Source organism: Protopterus annectens, chromosome 2.part0, assembly GCF_019279795.1.
Source record: "Protopterus annectens isolate FY-2018-M chromosome 2.part0, PAN1.0, whole genome shotgun sequence".
NCBI lineage: Eukaryota > Metazoa > Chordata > Ceratodontiformes > Protopteridae > Protopterus > Protopterus annectens.
In genome coordinates, this window is record NC_056728.1 from 688,036,079 (window position 1) to 688,056,162 (window position 20,084).

Consider the following 20,084-nt stretch of genomic DNA (forward strand, 5'->3'; position numbering starts at 1 on the left):
TACTTCTATTTTTTAAAAGGCATGGGGGTTTGCCACTGTTTTAGAAGTAAAAGTTATTGCAGACTGCATTTCCACATCGTTTACTGAAGAAAAAGGCAACAAAACAGTTTTTCTTTGATCTTCTGAAGTCAAATTTTTTTAAGTAATATAGGCTTGGATGATGCAATACACTAAAATGTTATGTGGCACAACAGCAACTGAAAATGCATAGAACAGAAACAAAATCTACCTAATGCTTCACTCCTGACATAGGTCAGGGTGTGCTTATTTTAGTATACAATGCATTCATAACTTTACCTACAAATTTTGGGTTCGCATAGCACAGTGGTACAGCTGTTAGTGCTATTGCCTCAAACTGCTTGGTTTTCCAGTCTGGTTCCCACCTGGGATGCATTTGATCAAGGTCTGCTCATCACCCCCTTGTCTATGGGGGTTTTCAGATCTGAAATCTGAACTGGTATGCCTGTAGTGGGAAATGAGTTTTAGTGCACACATGCTTGTGTCCTGCAGTGGAGTTTTTGCTCCATCCATGACTGATTTCCTGCCTTAGATTCAGTGCTTGCTTTAATTATCTGACTTTCACACAGTGCTTGCTGAGGATGTACTCTGGTTCCGCGATTATCCTGAACAGGATAAAGTAAATACTGGAAAGTGAAAGAATGAATGAATCTTTTTGAATAAAGATCCACCAACTGCCAAGATGCTCATTCATGCACACTTGCAACGTAGCCAGTTCCAGAGCTTTTCCTCTTCGATGTTAGTGCTATAATACCCTACCCATATCCCAACAGTTAGTAACAAGATGGTGGCAAGTTTAAAGTAACTTTAAATGTACCAAACCAGCAGTACTAACATTATCATAGACTTCAGTGCTACACTCCCCATACAGAATACCATGCTGGCAATATTTCCCAAGCACCAAGGCACTAATTTCAACCTAAGATGGCAGCACAGCAGACAAGTACTCCTTCTCTGCCATGGGACCATTCCTACTGTACCTCAGTCCCCTAAATATTAAACTCCTACAGATTATAAAACTGTTGCATTAACTACAAAGACTTAAGCCACTTTTGTTAATGTAATTTGTACAGATGCAGTCAAATTACTACTGCCTTTTTCTCCACATAAATATACTACTAGCATGCCAATATACCAAGGTTCACCATCAAAAACCTATACTCTTATTGAAACACTTTGAAAGCTACACCTATATTTTATAACAAAGTTGCATGCATATGAAACTTCAAATAGGAAAAAAAAATTTCTTAACGATACACTGCTCTGCTACAGTTTACAATACTTACTGAGAATGTGTCCTAAGTGGTGCAATGTACAGCAAACGTACCATTAACACATTAAAAAAAATTCTCCTTGGAACGTCATAGCTACCTTTGTATTGACCCTGTAAGAGATGTAAGTCTCCATTGTGGATACGTGCTTCTTGGGATCATCAACTGAAACAAAGAGGTCCCTCATCTCCCCATCCAGGTCATCATCTAGCTGCAGCCTGTTAAGGAGTGACGAAGAGGATGCAGGGCTGGATGTGTCTGCCGGTGTTCCGTTAGGCAAACTCAAATCCTGAGGGAGAAAAATATACTTTGAAATAAAATGAGGCTACAGGTGTAAAACTGATTTAAAATTCTTCTTTTCTGGTCATGGCAGTCCTGGTCTCTAACGTAATGCATAATCATTCACAGCACATTAGACCTTTAAAAGTAAAAGCATGTGTAAGTAGTACATTAATTAAACAGGACGAAAATGTAGCACTTCAAACAAATTCAGCTTTTCATGGTTTCAGACTGCACTACCAAACTCTAAACGAATTTTACCAACTGGTTAAGCATTTACAAAGTTACTTCAAAAAACAGACACTTAAACCAACTCCACTGATGTACAGAAATAAATGCCATACTACGACCCAGGTGACCAGGGTTTGTAGTGGTTTGAGATCCTGGTGGAGTTGACCCGCTGGAAAAGGAATGACAAAGCATCGTCCTGCTCGCCTCTTCTGGGGGAGGACATGCAGGAGAAAAACATTTTCACCAGCACCTCTGGTGATAGTAGGGCCTTGAAAAAAGCTATTGCTGCTGCAGATGGGGAAGCAAATAAGGAACACAATCATGCATAAAGGGGCATTTCCCTTGCAGCACCTTTGCAATACCCACTTAGATGTCAGCAGAAGGTAGGACTCAAGGGGAAAAAAGTGAACTGTAGTATGACTGCTCTTCACCTGGCCTTGGCCCACTTACTGGGCATAGCAGTTTACATCCCTTAAAACCTTCATACATAGACTGGGGACCCCATATCTCTGGGGTTTCCCAGAAGGGAAACCCTCCAGGCACGCCACAACAGCAGCTGTCACATATTGTGGGAGAGGGAGCTGAAACATCAGCAGGCAAAAAAAAATGCTTTGCAGAAACATTGCTTCCATCTTCACACTTGTTTTAACACTACAATTTACATGTTATTGGAGTTTAAAATTAACCTAAAAAATCTAGCACATAGCATGAAATTGTCACAAGGTGCGTTTTTTCTACTGCACATCTACAAGCTGCAGTACTAGACATCATCTGAATTAAAATCCATAAATTAGCCAGTCTCAGCATAGCAAATTTTAGCTACCACAGCATTTTTTTAACAAATTAAGAAAGTTATGTTAATCATAAACATACATGTGTGAAGACTAATCTATTCATTTTACTAAGCAAACAGAAAAAAAAGTCTTGGACACAATGAATGTTAATAAACATTACCTATTCTAAAATCTACCACATCACTTGCAATTACAGTACAAGTTCAAGGTATATAGATTAGCCATCCAATATAGAAAATACGTGTGAGCATACTATATTTTATCTATTTACAATCATAGGTCAACCAAAGTCTTGCCTTCAAACAACATGCTGCACCTTTGGAAGCTTTACACAGTACACATTCAACAGTATCTGATGTGTGTCCAGAATACTGTGCTAACAAAAACAGAGTCCAAAAATTATTTTAAATCACGGATATGGACCAAGGGTCTGAATGCAAACGTGAAACCTACAGCATCTGGATAACTTCATTACTGTGATTGTTGATGTTCTGATTTGACAGCAGTTAAACAACTTAAAACCCGAGACTGATGTTAGTTAGCCTCAACACTAACTATGAAAATCAGAAAAGGCCGTTACTGCAATTACCCTTTTGATAATTTGACAACATAATCCCCTCTCTCGGTTTACTGGCTATTGGCAATAAGCATACAAGTATCACTTTGCAGTCTTCCACCTTAAACTACTCACCTGGCTGAAAGATCTTCAATAAAAAATGCACAATATTAAGTACACTGATGCTAAAATCAGTGCAAGCCTTTTTTTTGTACTATAATCAGTTTATTTGTTCTTCCTGATGGCAGAACAAGGTTTCCAGGCTGTTTGTATAGAAATTTAAACATCCAGTAGCAAGTCCACCAAAACCAAACTCCAAGCAATTATAGTTACTCGTGACCCAGAGTCATTCCTGTCGGTATCATGGGCCAGCATTTCCCCACAACTTCTCTAGCCAGCCTGATTGAGATGGTTATCTTGAGACTGTGTAAGAATGGTCTCATGCTGTCTGATGATCTACTACTCAAACAGCATAACAGTGTAAAAGATACACATACATACATACAATATCCCTGGAGGCAAAAATTTCACACAAAGAAAACTCAAGCACCAAAACCTTCAGCAGTACACCACATATCCCAACTCTCCAACGCCATCACAATACACATAATCCATCATATGGTAAAGCAGCGTGATGCACTAGAGCTTTTTCATGTCCAAATAACCATCAGAAAGGTCCAGTACCATATATTAGCTCACTGCAGAACTCCCTCTATGACAAAAGAAAGATACAACACATCTACAGTAACTAGAATCACTCAGTATTAAACCCAATACCATTTTCCTAGGTGACCTAAACTATCCAGCCATAGACTAGGAAACCTACACCATCACTACTGCACAAGAACAGAGATTCCTGGACTTTGTCAATACCAATGCATTGGAAGAATTAGCCCGAGTACCCACTACAAGGAATATCTTGGATCTTGTCCTTACTAATGCAGGAGCATCTTGCACCATCCCTTGCTTATCTTCATTACTTGTTAGGTCTGACCATAAAGTCTCCTTCAAATAAAAATGAAACTAGAGATCCATCCCAGAGAAAGTACCTTTAGAAATATATTTAAGACAAAAATACCTACCTCTTAAATGACACTTTGGCAAGCTTGAAATCTCCACCAAACCCAGTTTACTCCACTGAATACATAGAAATGTATACCACTACACTGCACCAGCATGCAACAGCTGCATGGATGCACTTGAATCCTGTAGTATAACAAGTGCAGGGCAAATTCTAAAAACTAACCCACATGGTGGAACCATACTATCAACAAGTTTTATGGAAAATAATTTTTACCGTAAGTTGAAAGAGTAATTTCTAGAATGTTATAGCCCTTGCCACTGAAATAAACAACTCAAGAGCTTAATACACTCCACCAAAGCTGAGCTTGACGCTAAAATAGCTAAAGCCAAAGACAATCATATGGAATTTTTAGTTATGTTCATAATCTCAAAAGCAAAATGCAGCAATGTGCTGAGCTGATTGTGAACAATGTTACCCACTGAGGCTATAGATCTGCAGAACCTACTGGCCAATAAATTTAGCCAACTTTATCCTTCTCTTCCCTTCGTCTGTCCTTAAGATTTGCCTGAAACTGCCTCGCCACCGGCTATCACACAAGACCAAGTCCTAAAAGTGCTATCAAAAGCTGAAATACTGCACCAATGGGTCCTGAAATTATTCCCTGATGCATCCTAAATAGCATGAAGCATGATTTAGCCACACCCCTAACACTGTTCGCTCCCCACCTCCATAAAAGGCTTGTATCAAGCAAATGGAGAACAGCTATAATCTTCTTCCTGAATAAGGGATGACCTTCTACAAGCTAAAGCAATTCTAGACCAAGAAGTCTGACCAGCATCATATGCAAAGCCATGGAATGACTTACCATGGAATTAATCAATCAGGACCTAGAGAACCTCCAAAACAATGGACCTGTCTCAGTGCGGATTCATCAAGGGCAGGTAATGCTTACTCAGCCTGTTGATTTTTTTTTAAAAGGTCACCAAAGCAATGGATAAAGGCAAAATGGTACACACAGTATACCTTGACCTAGCTAAAACTTTTAACAATTCCCCACTCAGGCATAGTAGAAAAGCTAAATAAACCGCAGAGCTCCTCTAACCAATCCTGTGTTGGTTTGTGATTATCCAGTTGCCTGCGGTGCGACTGTAAGCAATAAGTGAGAAGCTACTGCGTACATTTGTGTATGAAGTAAAAGAATTCCAACTTTTGTGCAACTTTCACAACTGGTACAGTCACAGCAACTACTTTACTTCATTCAATATTTAATTGTGTACTGCTTGTGGGGTTATTCTCATAAAAGTTGATTTAAAATATCTTTGAATTCTGTGGTAACTGACATTTATTACCTTTTTCTTATAGAATTCTTTATTCATTTGCAGCTGAAAATGGATTCCTTAAATGAGCACGCCATTAAATATTTGCTAAAGCACAAGTACCTTGTGCAGTGTACTAAATGATATGTATATTTAAAGGCAACACCTGATAACACTGGTATTCTGTGTTTCTCATGTCAAAACTTGCAGGATTCGCTTAGCATTACTTGTAGTAAATCTAGGCTTCCTGATGATGATTGCACTTCTGGAACTATCACAGCTTGGAGAACTGTTGTTACATATATTAATGGCTGAACTGATGAGACAGTACAGTTCTGTAAAAATCTTACCATAACAGTAGATGTCCTTTTCTTCACTGCTGCAGGTATTCTTCACCTAAGGGACCTCCTGGCAAGGATAGCCCAATATCTGGCCAGTATGCCAAAGCCTTCAGCTCTTATAGGTGCCTATGTCACACACATGCTCCTTGCACAAGACAAAGGGCATAAAGGTGATGCATGGACATAATCACTCAGAAATGAAAAGGCCCCAGGAGGACCAGAATGCCCAAAAGGAAAAATAAAGGGAGAAGGGCCCCTCGGCCAGGAGGGCAACCAGAACACAGGACAGAGAGGGAGGGAGGGAGGGACCAAATACTGCAATAGTGAAAAGGACGACATCTACTGTTATGGTGAGATTATACACAACTGTACTATGTCCTTCCATATCACTGTTGCAGTACTCATCACCTAAGAGGGAGAGAGGACAAGAACTCAAGAGGAACCCAGGGAGGAAGAAGGCAGAGAGGCAGCTTCCACAAACTCATGCAGGATAGCCCTGCAAATACATCCAACTTGCAATGCTTACAGAAAGTATAAGATGACCAAATAGCGGCCTCAAGGATAGAACTGGTATCCAGACTCTTGAAAAAGGCACCAGAGGAGGCAACTGCCCTAGCAGAATGTGCCTTTGCACATGAGGAAAGAGATGTGCCATGAAAAGAACAAAGGAGATGGCTTTAGAAATCTAGGAGGAAACAGTTTGCTTAAAATCAGCCAAACCCAAAGTCCTGGTATGAAACAAATCTTGTTCAGATTTATAAGCAACTTTAGTTTTATCTAGGTAATACCAGAGCTGTATATGCAGATACAACGTGCGAGGAAGCTTCTCACAGGCAGACTGCAGGGAAGGAAGATTAACAGATTAAGTGACAACTCATTAACTATCATGGGCATAAAAGGTGGATTAGTGTAGAGAGAGAGAGTCTCTGAAAAACTAAAAAAAGGGAGAATAGCCATGAGAGCCTGAAGTTAAGACAATCTTTTGGCAAAGTAAGAGCCATAAGCCATAAAAACAGTCTTCCAAATACAATGTTGAAACTAAGCTGAAGCAGACTCAAAAGGACCCAGAGTCAAATTTTCAAGCAAACACTGAGGTCCCAAGAAGGTGGAACAGGCTTACCAGGGGGCCTGATATGAAAAACACCTTTAAGAAATTGCTTGACCTCAAACCTAGAAGCCAGAGGAGGAGTCAAGGGCAGACAAGCAGAACCTGCGGATGGCTAAGTTTTAACTGAAGAATATTCCAACCCAGCATAGAACAGATCACACAAATAAGAGAACCAGAGTCCCCTCCAAAGATAGGGGATCAAATTGGCGAGAGAGGCACCAGACAGAAAAGCTTTTTCATTTGGAAATATAGGAGTTTCTGATAGTGGGTTTCCAGGCCTTCTGCAGAACCCAAAGCATGTCCTCAGAAAAGAGGTGCCTAAAAGGGATCAAAACCCTAACCACACACTGTCCCGTGAAGAGTGGACAAGCAAGGATTGATAAGACACCCCTTGTCTTGTGTGAAAATATCTACTAATTGCCTCTGACCAAATGAGAGAGAAGGGGGAACCAATGTTGTCTGGGTCAAAAGGGAGTCACCATTAATATTCTGAGAGAGTCCTGCCTGATCTTGTGCAGAACCCGTGGTCATACAGGAAGTAGAGGAAAGCATAAAGAAACATCCCCTTCCAAGGAAGAAGGCAGGGCACCCACTTTCCAAGTCAGAGGACTTAGAACTCTGGAACAAAACAGAGGACGTTGTCTGTTCAGAGGGGAGGGGAAGAGATCTACCCGAGGAATACCTCACTGATGGACAATGTCCAGGATCACATCTCTGAGATGCATCCACTCATAAGTTTGTGTTGTGGACCTGCTCAGTCTGCCACTAGACTGTTTTCAGAAGGAATATAAACTGCCTGAAGTCTCATTTGACACTCATAGCTAGATCCCAAACTGAACAGTCAGTCTGACTTGTTGACATATCACTGTGGGACTGTCAGTGAAGACTGAGTGTCCCAGGATGAAAGAGAGATAAAAAAGCTTGCAGAAGCAAAATCAGAGTGCTGATATGATCCAACCTCTGATGAGGAGGCCAGATACCTCGGAAATGGAGGCTGAAAAAAAAGGAAGCCTTGGATTGAGAGAGAGAGAGACAGTTGATGAATTCAACAGTGAAGTTAAAGTTTGAGATAGGGAAAAGGAGGAACCAAAAACTTCGGGGGGGGGGGGGTAATGCTAGAGTCGCAATGATTTGAGCCACCACTGAAATTTCCTTATACGAAGCCTCACAAAAAGCAGCATAGAAATGGTGGAAGATGTGAATCCCAGGAACCTGAAAAATTCATTGGTCGTGACAGAGGAATAGGAGACTGGAAAAAGGTTATCCATACAAGGCATCAAAACTGATTTCTGGAGGTTTAAGGTAAATTCTAGTGTGTGTAAAAGACAAGTGGTAAACTGGAGATCCTGTAACAGACTGCTGGGAGAAGGAGCTTAAATAAGCAGATCATCTAGACAGGGAAAAAATCTGAATACCTCAAATCTTGCAAAAGGCAATGACAGGAATGAGGCATTTGATGAATAACCCTGGGGCAGTAGAAAGGCCAAAGGGCAAAGCAGAGAAGTGAAAATTTAATGAAAAAAAAAAAAGAGAGAAATGTAAAAATTTCCTGAAAAGAGGATGAATGGAGAAGTGAAGGTATACATCTTTGAGATCCAGTGACACCAGAAAGGCCTGGGAAGCAGGTGATGAAACTAGGTTTGAAGGGCCAACATTAAAAAGAATGGATCTTGAGAAAGGTAAAACAACTATACATAAACTAAAATAAACTAAAAAACTGAAATACAACCAAAGCCCAGTGAATCTCTGTGAAGGCTTTTAAGCTGAGGAGCTAAGATTTGAATAAAGTCTGTTTGGGGTCACTGGCCTTCAATCTTGAGAAAGGTATTACAGAAAGACCAAGTATTGGTGGTCTCCATTTATCCTCCTTCAGGGGAACCAAAAACATTCTGGTGTAAAACCCCTTTCCCACCAGGGTGGGAGGAACCAGCTGAACTGACCCCTTATCCAACAGAGATTGCAGAACCTCTAAAAATGAGGAAGCAGTTCTCAAGGATGTTAAGGAATGTCCAAAAAAAGGAGGAAGGGACTTCCAAACCATTAAATAACCCAGACGATAAATGAACAGAACTCATGAATCTGAGGTGATCCGAAGCCAATTTGGAAGAGACAAGGAAAGTGAGAAGGGACAAGGGGACTTAGCTGATGGAAAGGGAAGGCCAAATGTCAAACAGAATCAGGCTTAACCTGAAACGAAGGCTTCTGAGAGAAAAAAGTCTGAGTAAACTTAGCAGAAGAAACGCACCTAGAACTCTTCTTACCCTTAAGATGGGAGCAAGTCTGTCTATGAACAAAGGCAGAACTGGAAGGATAGTTCTTCTGAAACTTAGGAATAGGGAGACAAATATATGCTTAAGTTCCTGCAAGGCCTTAGCCTTATCCAGGACAGACTTGAATAAGTCAGCAGCAGCAGTCCAAAAATATTTTGGTTATTATTATTATTTGCATTTGTTGACTGGGATATTCCACTAGGCTAAGTCGGCCCATTTTCAGTGGAGGCCCGGGGAGAAAGTTCCACAAGAATAGTTGCATTGCATTGCATTTGCATTACATTTACATTGAACTACATTTACATATATGTAGGGTTACATTACATTACTATTAATAGAACAATATTCATTCTAATGTATTAGGTTATTCAGAGGTGCATCCAAAAGCTTGGCCTTGATATCATCAGGCAAAGCCTGAAGACATAGCCAGGAATAATGCCTCATCATTGTATCAAAGGCAACAGCCCGGGAAGAGTAGTCATCTGCATTTTATACGGTGACAAGCAATTTGAGAAAACCTTAACAATGAAAGAGTAGAAGCCCTCACTTCAAAGTCAGGAAAGTCATATACTACTTTAGAAACCTGGGAAAGGAGGTCCAAAACATACCTGATCATATCAGTCTGGTAGTTAAAGGCCTTGAAAAGGACAAGATGACAGCCATACAGACTTTCTCGCCCAACCTTTCCATAGCTCAACTATCCTTATCAGAAGGAAGAAGCTTAACAAATGTCAACAACTTGGACAGTTTGTCAGAAGAAACAGATGCCACAGGAGGATCATAAAAACCTGCAGTCCTCAGGCACCTTGGAAAACCTATCAGGCTTTTTAGGAGCAGGAGGAGGCTGAGGGTCAGGGGCTACAGAGGCGAAGGAAAACTATCCAAAAGGGCAGCCAGAACAGGAGGGACAGCTGATGGTTTAGGAGACTCCACTTGAAGGAGTTCATAGTACCCCTTTTGAATGTGAGACACCTAGGAATAATACCACTTAAAATAGTCCATCATGCAGACAACAGTATCCCCAAAGGGCAACTCTTCCAAGGGGTAGTCTGGACTCAAAAGAATCCTCTTCCCCCAAACCACAGTCTACTTGGGAAAGGCATTTGGGAAGAATACAGCACAGATTCTTCCTCAGAATCCAAATCCTCATCTGAGGAATCCAATTCCCTAGGCCAGTTCAAGAGTGGAAGTCCGCTTGAGGGGGCTTCAAGGCCATTATCAGCGAGAGTGGTAAGCACTAGGTAGCCTACCTACCACAAGAGGAGTGGTCTCTGGCCCAGAAATCGTAGATTATTGGCCGTTTGGGCAGTTTTTCCATTTCTTTCATCTTTCCGGTTTAAAAGCCCGCATTTAAGCTCGTTTCCTGCCTTTCCTGTAACTAGTCTAATCCAGGTACAGATTTGCAGTATCCAGGACTGTTTATAAGCTTCTGAGCCCTCAAAGCCTTCTGTGATGGAGGGAAGCCTTCAAACTTATCAGTGGGAGTGGTAAGCACTAGGTAGCCTATCTACCACAAGTGGAGTGGTTTCTGGCCCAGAAATAGTAGCTTATTGCCCGCTTGGGCAGTTTTTGCCATCTCTTTCAACTTTCTGGAATAAAAGTCCATGCCTGCGCTCATTGCCCACCTTTACTATAACTAATCTAGTCCAGATATAAATTTGCTGTATCAGGGACTGTTTGTATGTTTCTAAGCGGTGCCAAAGTCTGCGCTTAGATTTTTCCCTTAGATCTGCTAGTTCTCTCCTCTCTTGCACTTTTACTAGCTTATTAGTTTAGCACTTTACCAGACTTCTTGTAGCAATTACTGTAGCACACAAAAGTGCTACCAGCACTAAACATTCTACAAGGAAACAGCTGCAGTATTTATTGATGCCCACCTCTCCAGGCATGTCTAAAGGTCAGTTCCTAGTCCTTCCTCCTATTAACCTGGTGAACTTCGGCATCCTGAGGCAATGTAGCAACTGTCTCATGTACACTGACAACCCTTTACTTTTACCTCCCAACACTCAGACTTGTGAGAGATGCATTTATATATCCAAATTGGAGGCCACGCACTCTCCAGCCATGACTGGAATAGCTGGTCAACAGGAGAAGGACAACACTTGCACCACATCACATGGAACACACAACCCTCTAGAACACACCCCAGCACTGCCTTCACATAAAAATACAAACCACACACCCACCTTCGCGGAGGCTCTCAATAAAAGTCTACACAAACAGCACAGACCTCCAAGGCAGAAATGTACCCGACCACCACAACCACTAATGACGAGACACGCAACTCTCCTAAACAGTGTGCCACTCAACCAAAGCATCCAAGGCAAAACAGCATGCCCAACACACTAGTCATAGGTGACTCGATAGCGAGGCACACTGATGTCCCACTCACTAGGTTGAATAAGGAGAAAGTAACAGTCAGCTGCCTGTCAGGTGCCAGGATCCACCACATAATGCATGTACTCGGATCCCTCAACAACAGGTACAAATATGACTCTGTCATTGTACATGTGGGTGCGAATGACCTCTAAGACATACCTCCATGGACTACATGAAGAGACATGGAGGGGCTCTTGGATTATGTAGCCCAGTCGGGTATGACCCTAGCCCTGAGCAGCATCCTACCATCACCCAGAACGATATCACAGTACAAGCAGAAAATTATTGATTTCAACAATTGGCTAAGTTTCTGGTGTCATTCTAAGGGGATCCAGTATGTCTGCATGGGATGACATGACTGACAGACCTCGATGCTTTGTCAGAGATGGCCTGCATCTGTTACCCCTGGGCTTCCAGATACTGGCCAAGGCTCTTGCCACCCCTACAGTGCCTTTTTAGGCAGTGTTCCAAAGACCAAATTACCACCATAACAGTTGCAAACAAATGCAATCCGAGAGTCATGCTTGCTCCATGCTACAAGTCTAAATCTCAAAATGCACTCGCTCAAAGCACTCCTTAAAATGGAAAAAGTACAGTTGTGTACACTTACCATAAATGTAGATGTTCTAGTGTATTCACTGTTGCAGTCATCACATTTGAATTATCTGCCTGCAGGTAGCCCTCAGTCGGCCTGAATACCAGAGTCTTGGGATTTCTGCGTCGGATGCTGTCGCTTCTTCCATGACGTCAGGTCGTCAGGGGTATAAAACATGCAGCCATCATTACATCAGTTTTTCTTGCCCCAGATGTCAGGAGCTCCCACAATAGGAAGGAATTACATGGTGTGGAACACCCCCAGTAGAAAGTAAATACCAATGTTATAAGATATGGCCAAACAAGAAAAAAGAATAGGTAGAAGTATAGAGAAGTCAGGGGGCTGGAGGGAGGGTAACCAGGACTGCAACAGTGAATACACTCGAACATCTACATTTATGGTAAGTGTACACAACTGTACTATGTTCTTCATGTTTCACTGCTGCAGTCATCGCATTTAGGTTGATTCCCAAAGCTGAGGATGGGTGGAGGCAGTCAAGAAGCATTAGGGCTAGCAAGCAAGCCTTGTAAGACTGCTATGGCAAATCCAGCTCTGGATTTAGAAAAGATAGGCAAGTGGTAATGCTTGGTGAAGGTGTGTACAGAGCTCCAGGTTGCAGCTTCCAGTATGTCCCTGGTAGGGACTCCCATGAGAAATGCTGTAGAGATTGAGGTAGCCCTAGTGGAATGTGTTCTGATCCACTATGGGGTAGGTTTCCCATGGTGTTTGTAGCAGAAATGGATGCAGTGTGCTATCCATTTAGAAATTGTTTGCTTTGAAATGGCCTTGCCCTCTGCCCCTGTAGCAAAGCTGACTAGCAGCTGGTCAGATTTTCTGAAAGGTTTAGTCCTGTCCAGACAGAACCTAAGCTGCCTATGCATGTCCAGGGAGTGCAGGATCCTTTCCCCTTTATTCTGAGGATTAGGGAAAAAGGTTGGCAAATGAATGGATTGGTTTAAAGCCATACTAGATACCACTTTGGGCATAAATGATGGGTTGTCCTGAGGGAAACTCTGTCCGCATGGAAGATAATGAATGATTCCACAGTCATAAGGGCCTGCAATTCAGACACTCTTCTTGCTGAAGTGATGGCTAGAAGTAAAGCTGTTTTCCAGGAGAGGAATTTTAACTCTGCTGAAGCAGCAAGTTCAAAGGGTGGAAGCGTGAGTTTTTCCAATACAAAGTTAAGGCTAGAAGTAAAGCTGTTTTCCAGGAGAAGAATTTTAACTCTGCTGAAGCAGCAAGTTCAAAGGGTGGAAGCGTGAGTTTTTCCAATACAAAGTTAAGGTCCCAGGCTGGAGTGGGAGCTCTCCTGGGGGGGGGGGGTCCTAAATTGTTGGCTCCTCTCAGGAACTGTGGACTAGAGGATGAGAGAAGACGGGTGGCTCAGTATTATAATGAGCTGAGATGGCAGAGTCATTAATCTTAATTGAAGAGAAGGATAGGCCTTTGTGGAGCGTTTCTGTTAAGTAATCTAGTATATGAGTTAGGCTGGGCGTCGTCGTGTCCATTCCTTGAGACTGGTTCCAAGAACAGTATCTTTTCCACTTTTCTGAATAGGATTTTCTAGTACTAGGCCTCCTTGCCTCAAGGATGACATCCAGCACCGGTTTACTGAGGGTTGCTGGTGAGTTCAGAGGATAAGCCAGGCTGCTAGGTTCAGGATTTGTAGCAGAGGATGCAAAATCTGGCCCTCCTGCTGGGAGAGCAGGGAGGGGGGTCTGAGGCAGGTGCCATGGTGGCAGTACTGTCAGACTGCACAAAAGTGGGTACCAGTGCTGGCGTGGCCAGTCTGATGCAATCAGTATCGTCCTTGGCTTGTCCTGTTTGATCTTTAGCAGAACCTTTGAGAGGAGGGGCAGAGGGGGAAAAGCATAGATTGAGAGGTTTTCCCATGTAAAGGACAGGGCATCCACTTTCCATGCTTGGCTGTGTGGAGTTCTGGTGCAATATTTGCACAATTGATAGTTCTGAGGGGAAGCAAAGAGGTCCACCTCTGGTGCCCCCCACCTGTCAATCAGAAGCTTGAATGATTTGGGTTCCAGTTTCCACTCATGTGGGTCCATTAGATTTCTGCTTAAGCCACCTGCCAGTGAATTTAGTTTGCCTGGCAGGAATTGAACTCACAGGTGGACTTGATTGCTCAAGGCTGTGTTCCACAGAGCCATGGCTAATCTGCACAGTGGGTAGGAATGGGTTCCCCCCCTGCTTGTTTACGTACCACATAACTATGGTGTTGTCTGTCTTTATCAATAGTTGCCCTGGAAGTATAACTGTCGGAGCATTCTGTACAGCTAACATTTCTTTTTGATTGATATGCAGGTGCATTTGCTTTGGGCTCCATTTGCCCTGAATGCATTGTCCAGCCATGTGAGCCCCCCCATGCATAGTCTGATGTGTCTGTTAGGGTTTGGGCGGCAGGGGGTTGAGTGAAAGGGAATCCGTTGTTGTGGTAGCAGGCCTCTACCCACCATAGAAATTCTGCCCTTAGGCAAGGAATGATAGGAATCATTGTTTCCAGGTCCTGAGAATGTTGGCACCAGAGACTTTAAGTACCATTGAAGTTTCCTCATATGCAGTCTTGCATATGGAATTAGTAGAATGCAAGAAGTCATGAACCCTAGGGCTTGCAGTATTCTTCTTGCAGATAACTGGGCTTTGGTGGCCAGTAGATTGAAGTAGTTTGTCAAATAAATTTGTTTTTCTGGAGTGAGGAATGCCATCTGGGAAGTTGTGTTCAAGCTTGCTCTCAGGAATACAATCTGTTGGCTGGGTACCAGATGTGATTTCTTTTCATTGATGGTATACCCCAGTGAAGTAAGAAGTCTCTTTACAAAATGTCAGGTGCTGGAGTAGCAACTCCTGACTGTCTGCCTGAAATCAGGCAATTATCCAAGTATGGGTAAATTTGAATATTCCTCTGACAGCAATATGCAATGGCTGGAGCCAGGCATTTTGCGAATACCCTGGGCGCAGTAGATAAGCCAAAGAGAAGTGCAGAGAACTGATAGTGCATAGAGCCTGCTCTGAAACACACATTTCCTGCAAGATTCTCTTACAGGGACATGCACATAAGCTTCTTTTAAGTCTAGGGTTGCTAGCCAGGAGTCCTTGGCTAGCACAGGGAAGCAGCTGTTGGAGAGTTAGCATTTTGAATCTTGGAACCACTAGGAAGGTGTTGAGAATAAACAGATCCAGGACAGAGCACCAAGAGTTTTCTTTTCTGGGCACCAGAAACAGTCTGGAGTAAAAACCTTGTCCCCTTTGCTCTGCTGGGACAGGTTGAATAGCCTTGATACTGAGAAGAGGAAGTACTTGCTTTTGGGCCTCTGCCTACTGGTTTGTGGGGCGGTCTGGCCATCCGCTTGGGGTTGGCAGTGAGTGGAAGTAGAATCGGTATCCCTGGGATACAATGTTCAACACCCATCTGTCCTGTGTGATGTACTCCCAGTCTTTTGCATGCAGGGCAAGTTTTCCTCCTAAGGGTGCAAGTACTTGGGCAAGGCTTGGAAGAGTTCAGGATAAGTCATTGCGAGATTTTACCATGGTATAGTGGCTTACTACTCCCCGTTTTAGAGGTGGGAGCACTCCATTGCTTAGATCTGTGCATACACTGAGACTGTAATCTTGGTAGTCTGCTGCCCCTGGGTTTGGAATGAGAAGGTCTGGGAGGGACTGTAAAGGACCAGTTTTTAGAAGGTCAATGCCTACTGAATCTAAGAGTCTGTACCTGTAGGAAATTTTTAACAGTTGCATAGATTTAGCTTTTCCCTCCATCTTTTTGAGGACGACTTCTGCTTTATTGCCAAACAGGAGTTCTTGGTTTAATAGTGCATCTAGTAATTTTGCTTTGACATGGTCTGGCAAGATTTGTTCCTTAAGCCAAGCATGCCTTCTAAGAACAGACCCAGAGACAGCAGCCCTGCAAGATGCTTCTAAGGCATCAAAACCACATTACAAAGTATGTTTTCCAACTTGGTTAGCAGAATGCATTAACTCTTGTAAATCTTTATGTTCTGCACTTCAGGAATCAACATAATTTTCTTTTTAATTAGCTCCATAATATGTTGCTGATAATTTAACATATGAAACTGGCAATTTAAAGCCCTGATGGCAATAGTAGCAGATTGTATACCTTCTTACCCTATCTGTCTAAAGCCCTAGATTCCCTGTCCGAATGGGTAGGGTTTTTGGCTGTTGTAGCCTTAATGCCTTTAGGACCCTGAGAAATGGTCTCTGGATCTGCAGTATTATTCTTAGAGAGGAATTTGTGGGAGTCAGATACTCCGTAGTACCCATCAAGTTTCCTGGGAGCTGGAGGCAAAGTATCAAGGGTAAGGCTGGATTCCAAGAAGACAATCTACAATTTCCAAAACCAGACGGATAGCTAGAGGCCTGTGTTGAGTCTCTTTTTGGACTGAGGGTAGTTCTGGCACTCCCAGCAGAAATGCTCTCCAAGGGTATGCAGGGTTTCACCAAAAGAAAAAAATCTTTCAGTGGGGAAGCAGAGGGAATGGAATCCTCTGCATCAGAATCCTCATAGGTAGATAAGGGTTATGCCCTGGTAATCAGAAGGATCAGAGTCAACAGACTCGTGAACTGAAGAATCAGAAGGAAAATCAGTTCTTTGTCTTTTTGAGGGGGAAGGTTGGCTTCCCCTAATTGAAGTAATAAGATCTTCAGCCATTCTAAGCATTTGTTTCTGAGGCATGTGTGCCTGAGAATGCGCTTTGGTCGTCATTTTCCTAGGCATAGTGCGAACTCTGGACCGGAGAAATTCGGTATTTTTGGTTTGAAACAAAGTCGTCGGTTTAATATGAAAATCAGAAGGCCTGAATACATCCTCAGAAGACTGTGCCTGCATAGCGGCTCCGGACCAGTCCAAGGTAGACACATCCGCAGGTTCGATAGTCTAAGATGTATCTTGTGGCATACCGGATTCCAAATGGGTCTTAGTACAGGCCTGCGAATCTATAGAAGTGGGTATAAGGGGCTGCAAAAGCCCCCGAGTACTGGCGACTAGCTTAATGGAAGCATAGTTGGCAGTTTTGGACCTATGCGACCCGTCTCCATCTTTATCCTTACGTTTTTTCAGAAGATCGGTAGATGGATAGCTTATTGAAGCCATTTCGGAATACGGAGAATGAGAGCGAAAGAATTTAGTGACAAAAATAGTCCAATGACTAATAGTTTGGGTGTTGAACAAGGCACAAAATTGACAGCGAAGAACATCGTGGTCTGGGCCTAAACAGGTGACACAGTAAGAATGAAAATCTCTTTGTGAGGTATTTGCTTTCCACAGGCAAGACAATTTTTAACTTTTTCTGACATCGGTTAGAGCAAGAAAAAAGGATCCCTAACTAAGTACTTATCTTTTAGAAGACTTCAGGTCTGAAACTCTACAACAAAAGTTTCAGGACGCAGCCGACCGGCACTTGCGAACTGCTTCTGCTCCAGACACTACATGGCAAGAAAAGCTGATGTAATGGCGTCGGCTGCATGTTTTATACCACTGACTACCTGACATCATGGAAGAAGTGACAGCATCCGGCACAGAAATCCCAAGACTCTGGTATTCAGGCCGACTGAGTGCTACCTGCAGGCAGATAACCCAAATGTGATGACTGCAACAGTGAAACACGAAGAACATCAGAGATTTGTGCTGTAACAGAGACCTGGTTCAAGGCAGCAGAAAGCACCCCTGCACTACCAGGCTATAACTCATTCAACACCTTTTGGCCCCAGAACTTGGACCAAAGCTCCAAAGGTGGTAGTGTTTCCATATTCATAAAAGATGCGCACACCTCCAGACTGGTTGCCCAACATAACACATCTGAGATACTTCAGGTGCAGCTAACACTGGGTAAAACAGCGATTCAGGCCTCAGCCTGCTATAGGTCCCCAACCATGTCCCAAGACTCACACTCCACGTTCCTAAGCACCCTGGAAAATATTAGGGTCCAACCTAACACACACACTGGGTGACTTCAACGTCCTCTCCATTAACTGGGAAAACTACTCCTGTACTAATACACGTACCCAATGCTTTCTAGAATTCATCAGTTCCAATGCTCTGGACCAGCTCGTACTTACCTCCACTAGAGGTAGCAACATCCTTGACTTGGTCATTACTATCATGGGCGACTGTTGCTCTACATCAATAGTCAACTCCTCCCTGGTTAGATCCGACCACAAACTAATCACCTTGGAAATCCACATCCCTCCCACCCCACACACAAAGGTAACTACCATGAAAAACTTCTCCAAACTAACTTTGGGCTCCTAAAAGCAGAGGTGGCCAACTTCACAGCACCCATGCAAATGGAGAATAGTTGCATGACCGCCGAATCATACACTAATGCACTGTATGAACATGTAGACAAATGCATGGAACTCACCATACCCAATAGAACTAAGATGCTCTCCTCAAAAAAAGGAAGCCAATCTGGTGGCCCCCTGCCATAAACCAACTCTACAACAGGAGGAGGAGGAAATTGATGCGGAATAAGGTAAAGTCCCAAGACTGGAAAAACTCCCTTAGCCTCAACAAAAGGTTGAGATCCCTCATCAAATCCTCTAAACCTAGCTATGAAAATCGAATTGCAGCAGATAGTAAAGACAACCACAAGGCCTTCTATAGTTATGTACAGAATCTCCGTGGCAATATCCAGATTTGCTCTGAGCTACTGCACAATGGTACCTCCTATACAGAGCCAACAGATATTGCCAATACACTGACAGACAGATTCAGTGCTAACTTTACCAACCCCCCCAAAGGACCAATCACAACACCAGTAGATTGCCAGGCACCCTGTATTACTGCTGCACATGTTAAAACAGCACTGTCCAAGGCCAAGAATACAGCTTCTATAGGACCTGACAATATCCCTGGCTGTGTTCTACATAAACTACAGAGTGAACTGGCACCTCACCTGTGTGCCCTGCTCAATCACAGCCTCACCACAGGCTTTGCCCCTACCGAATGGCACACTGCTAGAGTCATCCCTCTCCACAAAGGAGGAGAGACTACAGACCCCGGGAATTATCACTCAATTAGCCTGACAAGTCTGATATGCAAAGCTATGGAATGCATAATCATGGACCTAATAAACAAGGATATAGGGAATCTCCAAACTTTGGATCCTACACAGTTTGGTTTTGTGAAGGGTAGATCATGCCTGCTCAACTTGGTAGACTTCTTTAAGTCAGTTACCACAGCTGTGGATGAAGGCAAGGTGGTTCATACAGCCTACCTTGATCTGGCCAAGCCCTTTAATATCATTCCCCACTCAGGAATCATAGCAAAACTCACTAAGCTAGGCATCAACCCCTATATCACTAGAAGGATTGCAAACTGGCTCTCAGATAAAACCCACAGTGTGAAAGTAGCTGCCTCCAAGCCAGACTGCTGACCAGTCACGAGTGGAGTCCCACAGGATTTGGTCCTGGGTCCTCTCCTGTTTGATATCTACTTCTCTGAAGTCCAGGCCAACACGAAGGGACTCTGGCTGAAAGTTCAAAGACGAATGCAAGTCGGGAGCTATTATTAACTCCTCAAGTGATGTTGACATCCTACAGAAAGGCCTCAATGACACCAACGACTGGTGTCAGAACCATGGCCTTAAGCTCAATGCCTAAAAATGTGTCATCATCCCCCTTGGGAAAACCTAGTTCCCTTGAATTATGACATTGATGGTAGTCCACTGAACACAGAAGGCATTATAAGAGATCTGGGAACACAGGTTGACAGCAACCTCTCTTTTGCCCACCACATTGCCACTGTGGTCAGAAAGTCCTTCTATGTGGCACATATCATTACTAAGGGTTTTGCATCCAAGAAGAAAGAGGTTAGTCTCCCTCTACTCTTCCCTCATTAGGCCAATTGAGTACAATGCCCCATTT

At 43.1% G+C, this 20,084-nt stretch overlaps 1 protein-coding gene across 1 annotated transcript in view; it reads right to left on the reverse strand.

The window, feature by feature from the left end:
• The window catches only part of SNX30 (sorting nexin family member 30), a gene marked incomplete in the record, with an annotated part of 1,404,645 nt that overhangs the window by 1,038,405 nt on the left and 346,156 nt on the right, over nucleotides 1-20,084 (reverse strand). Inside the window, 1 exon segment of the mRNA XM_044061022.1 lies at nucleotides 1,390-1,578. Within this exon segment, the coding sequence (XP_043916957.1) occupies nucleotides 1,390-1,578 (189 nt within the window).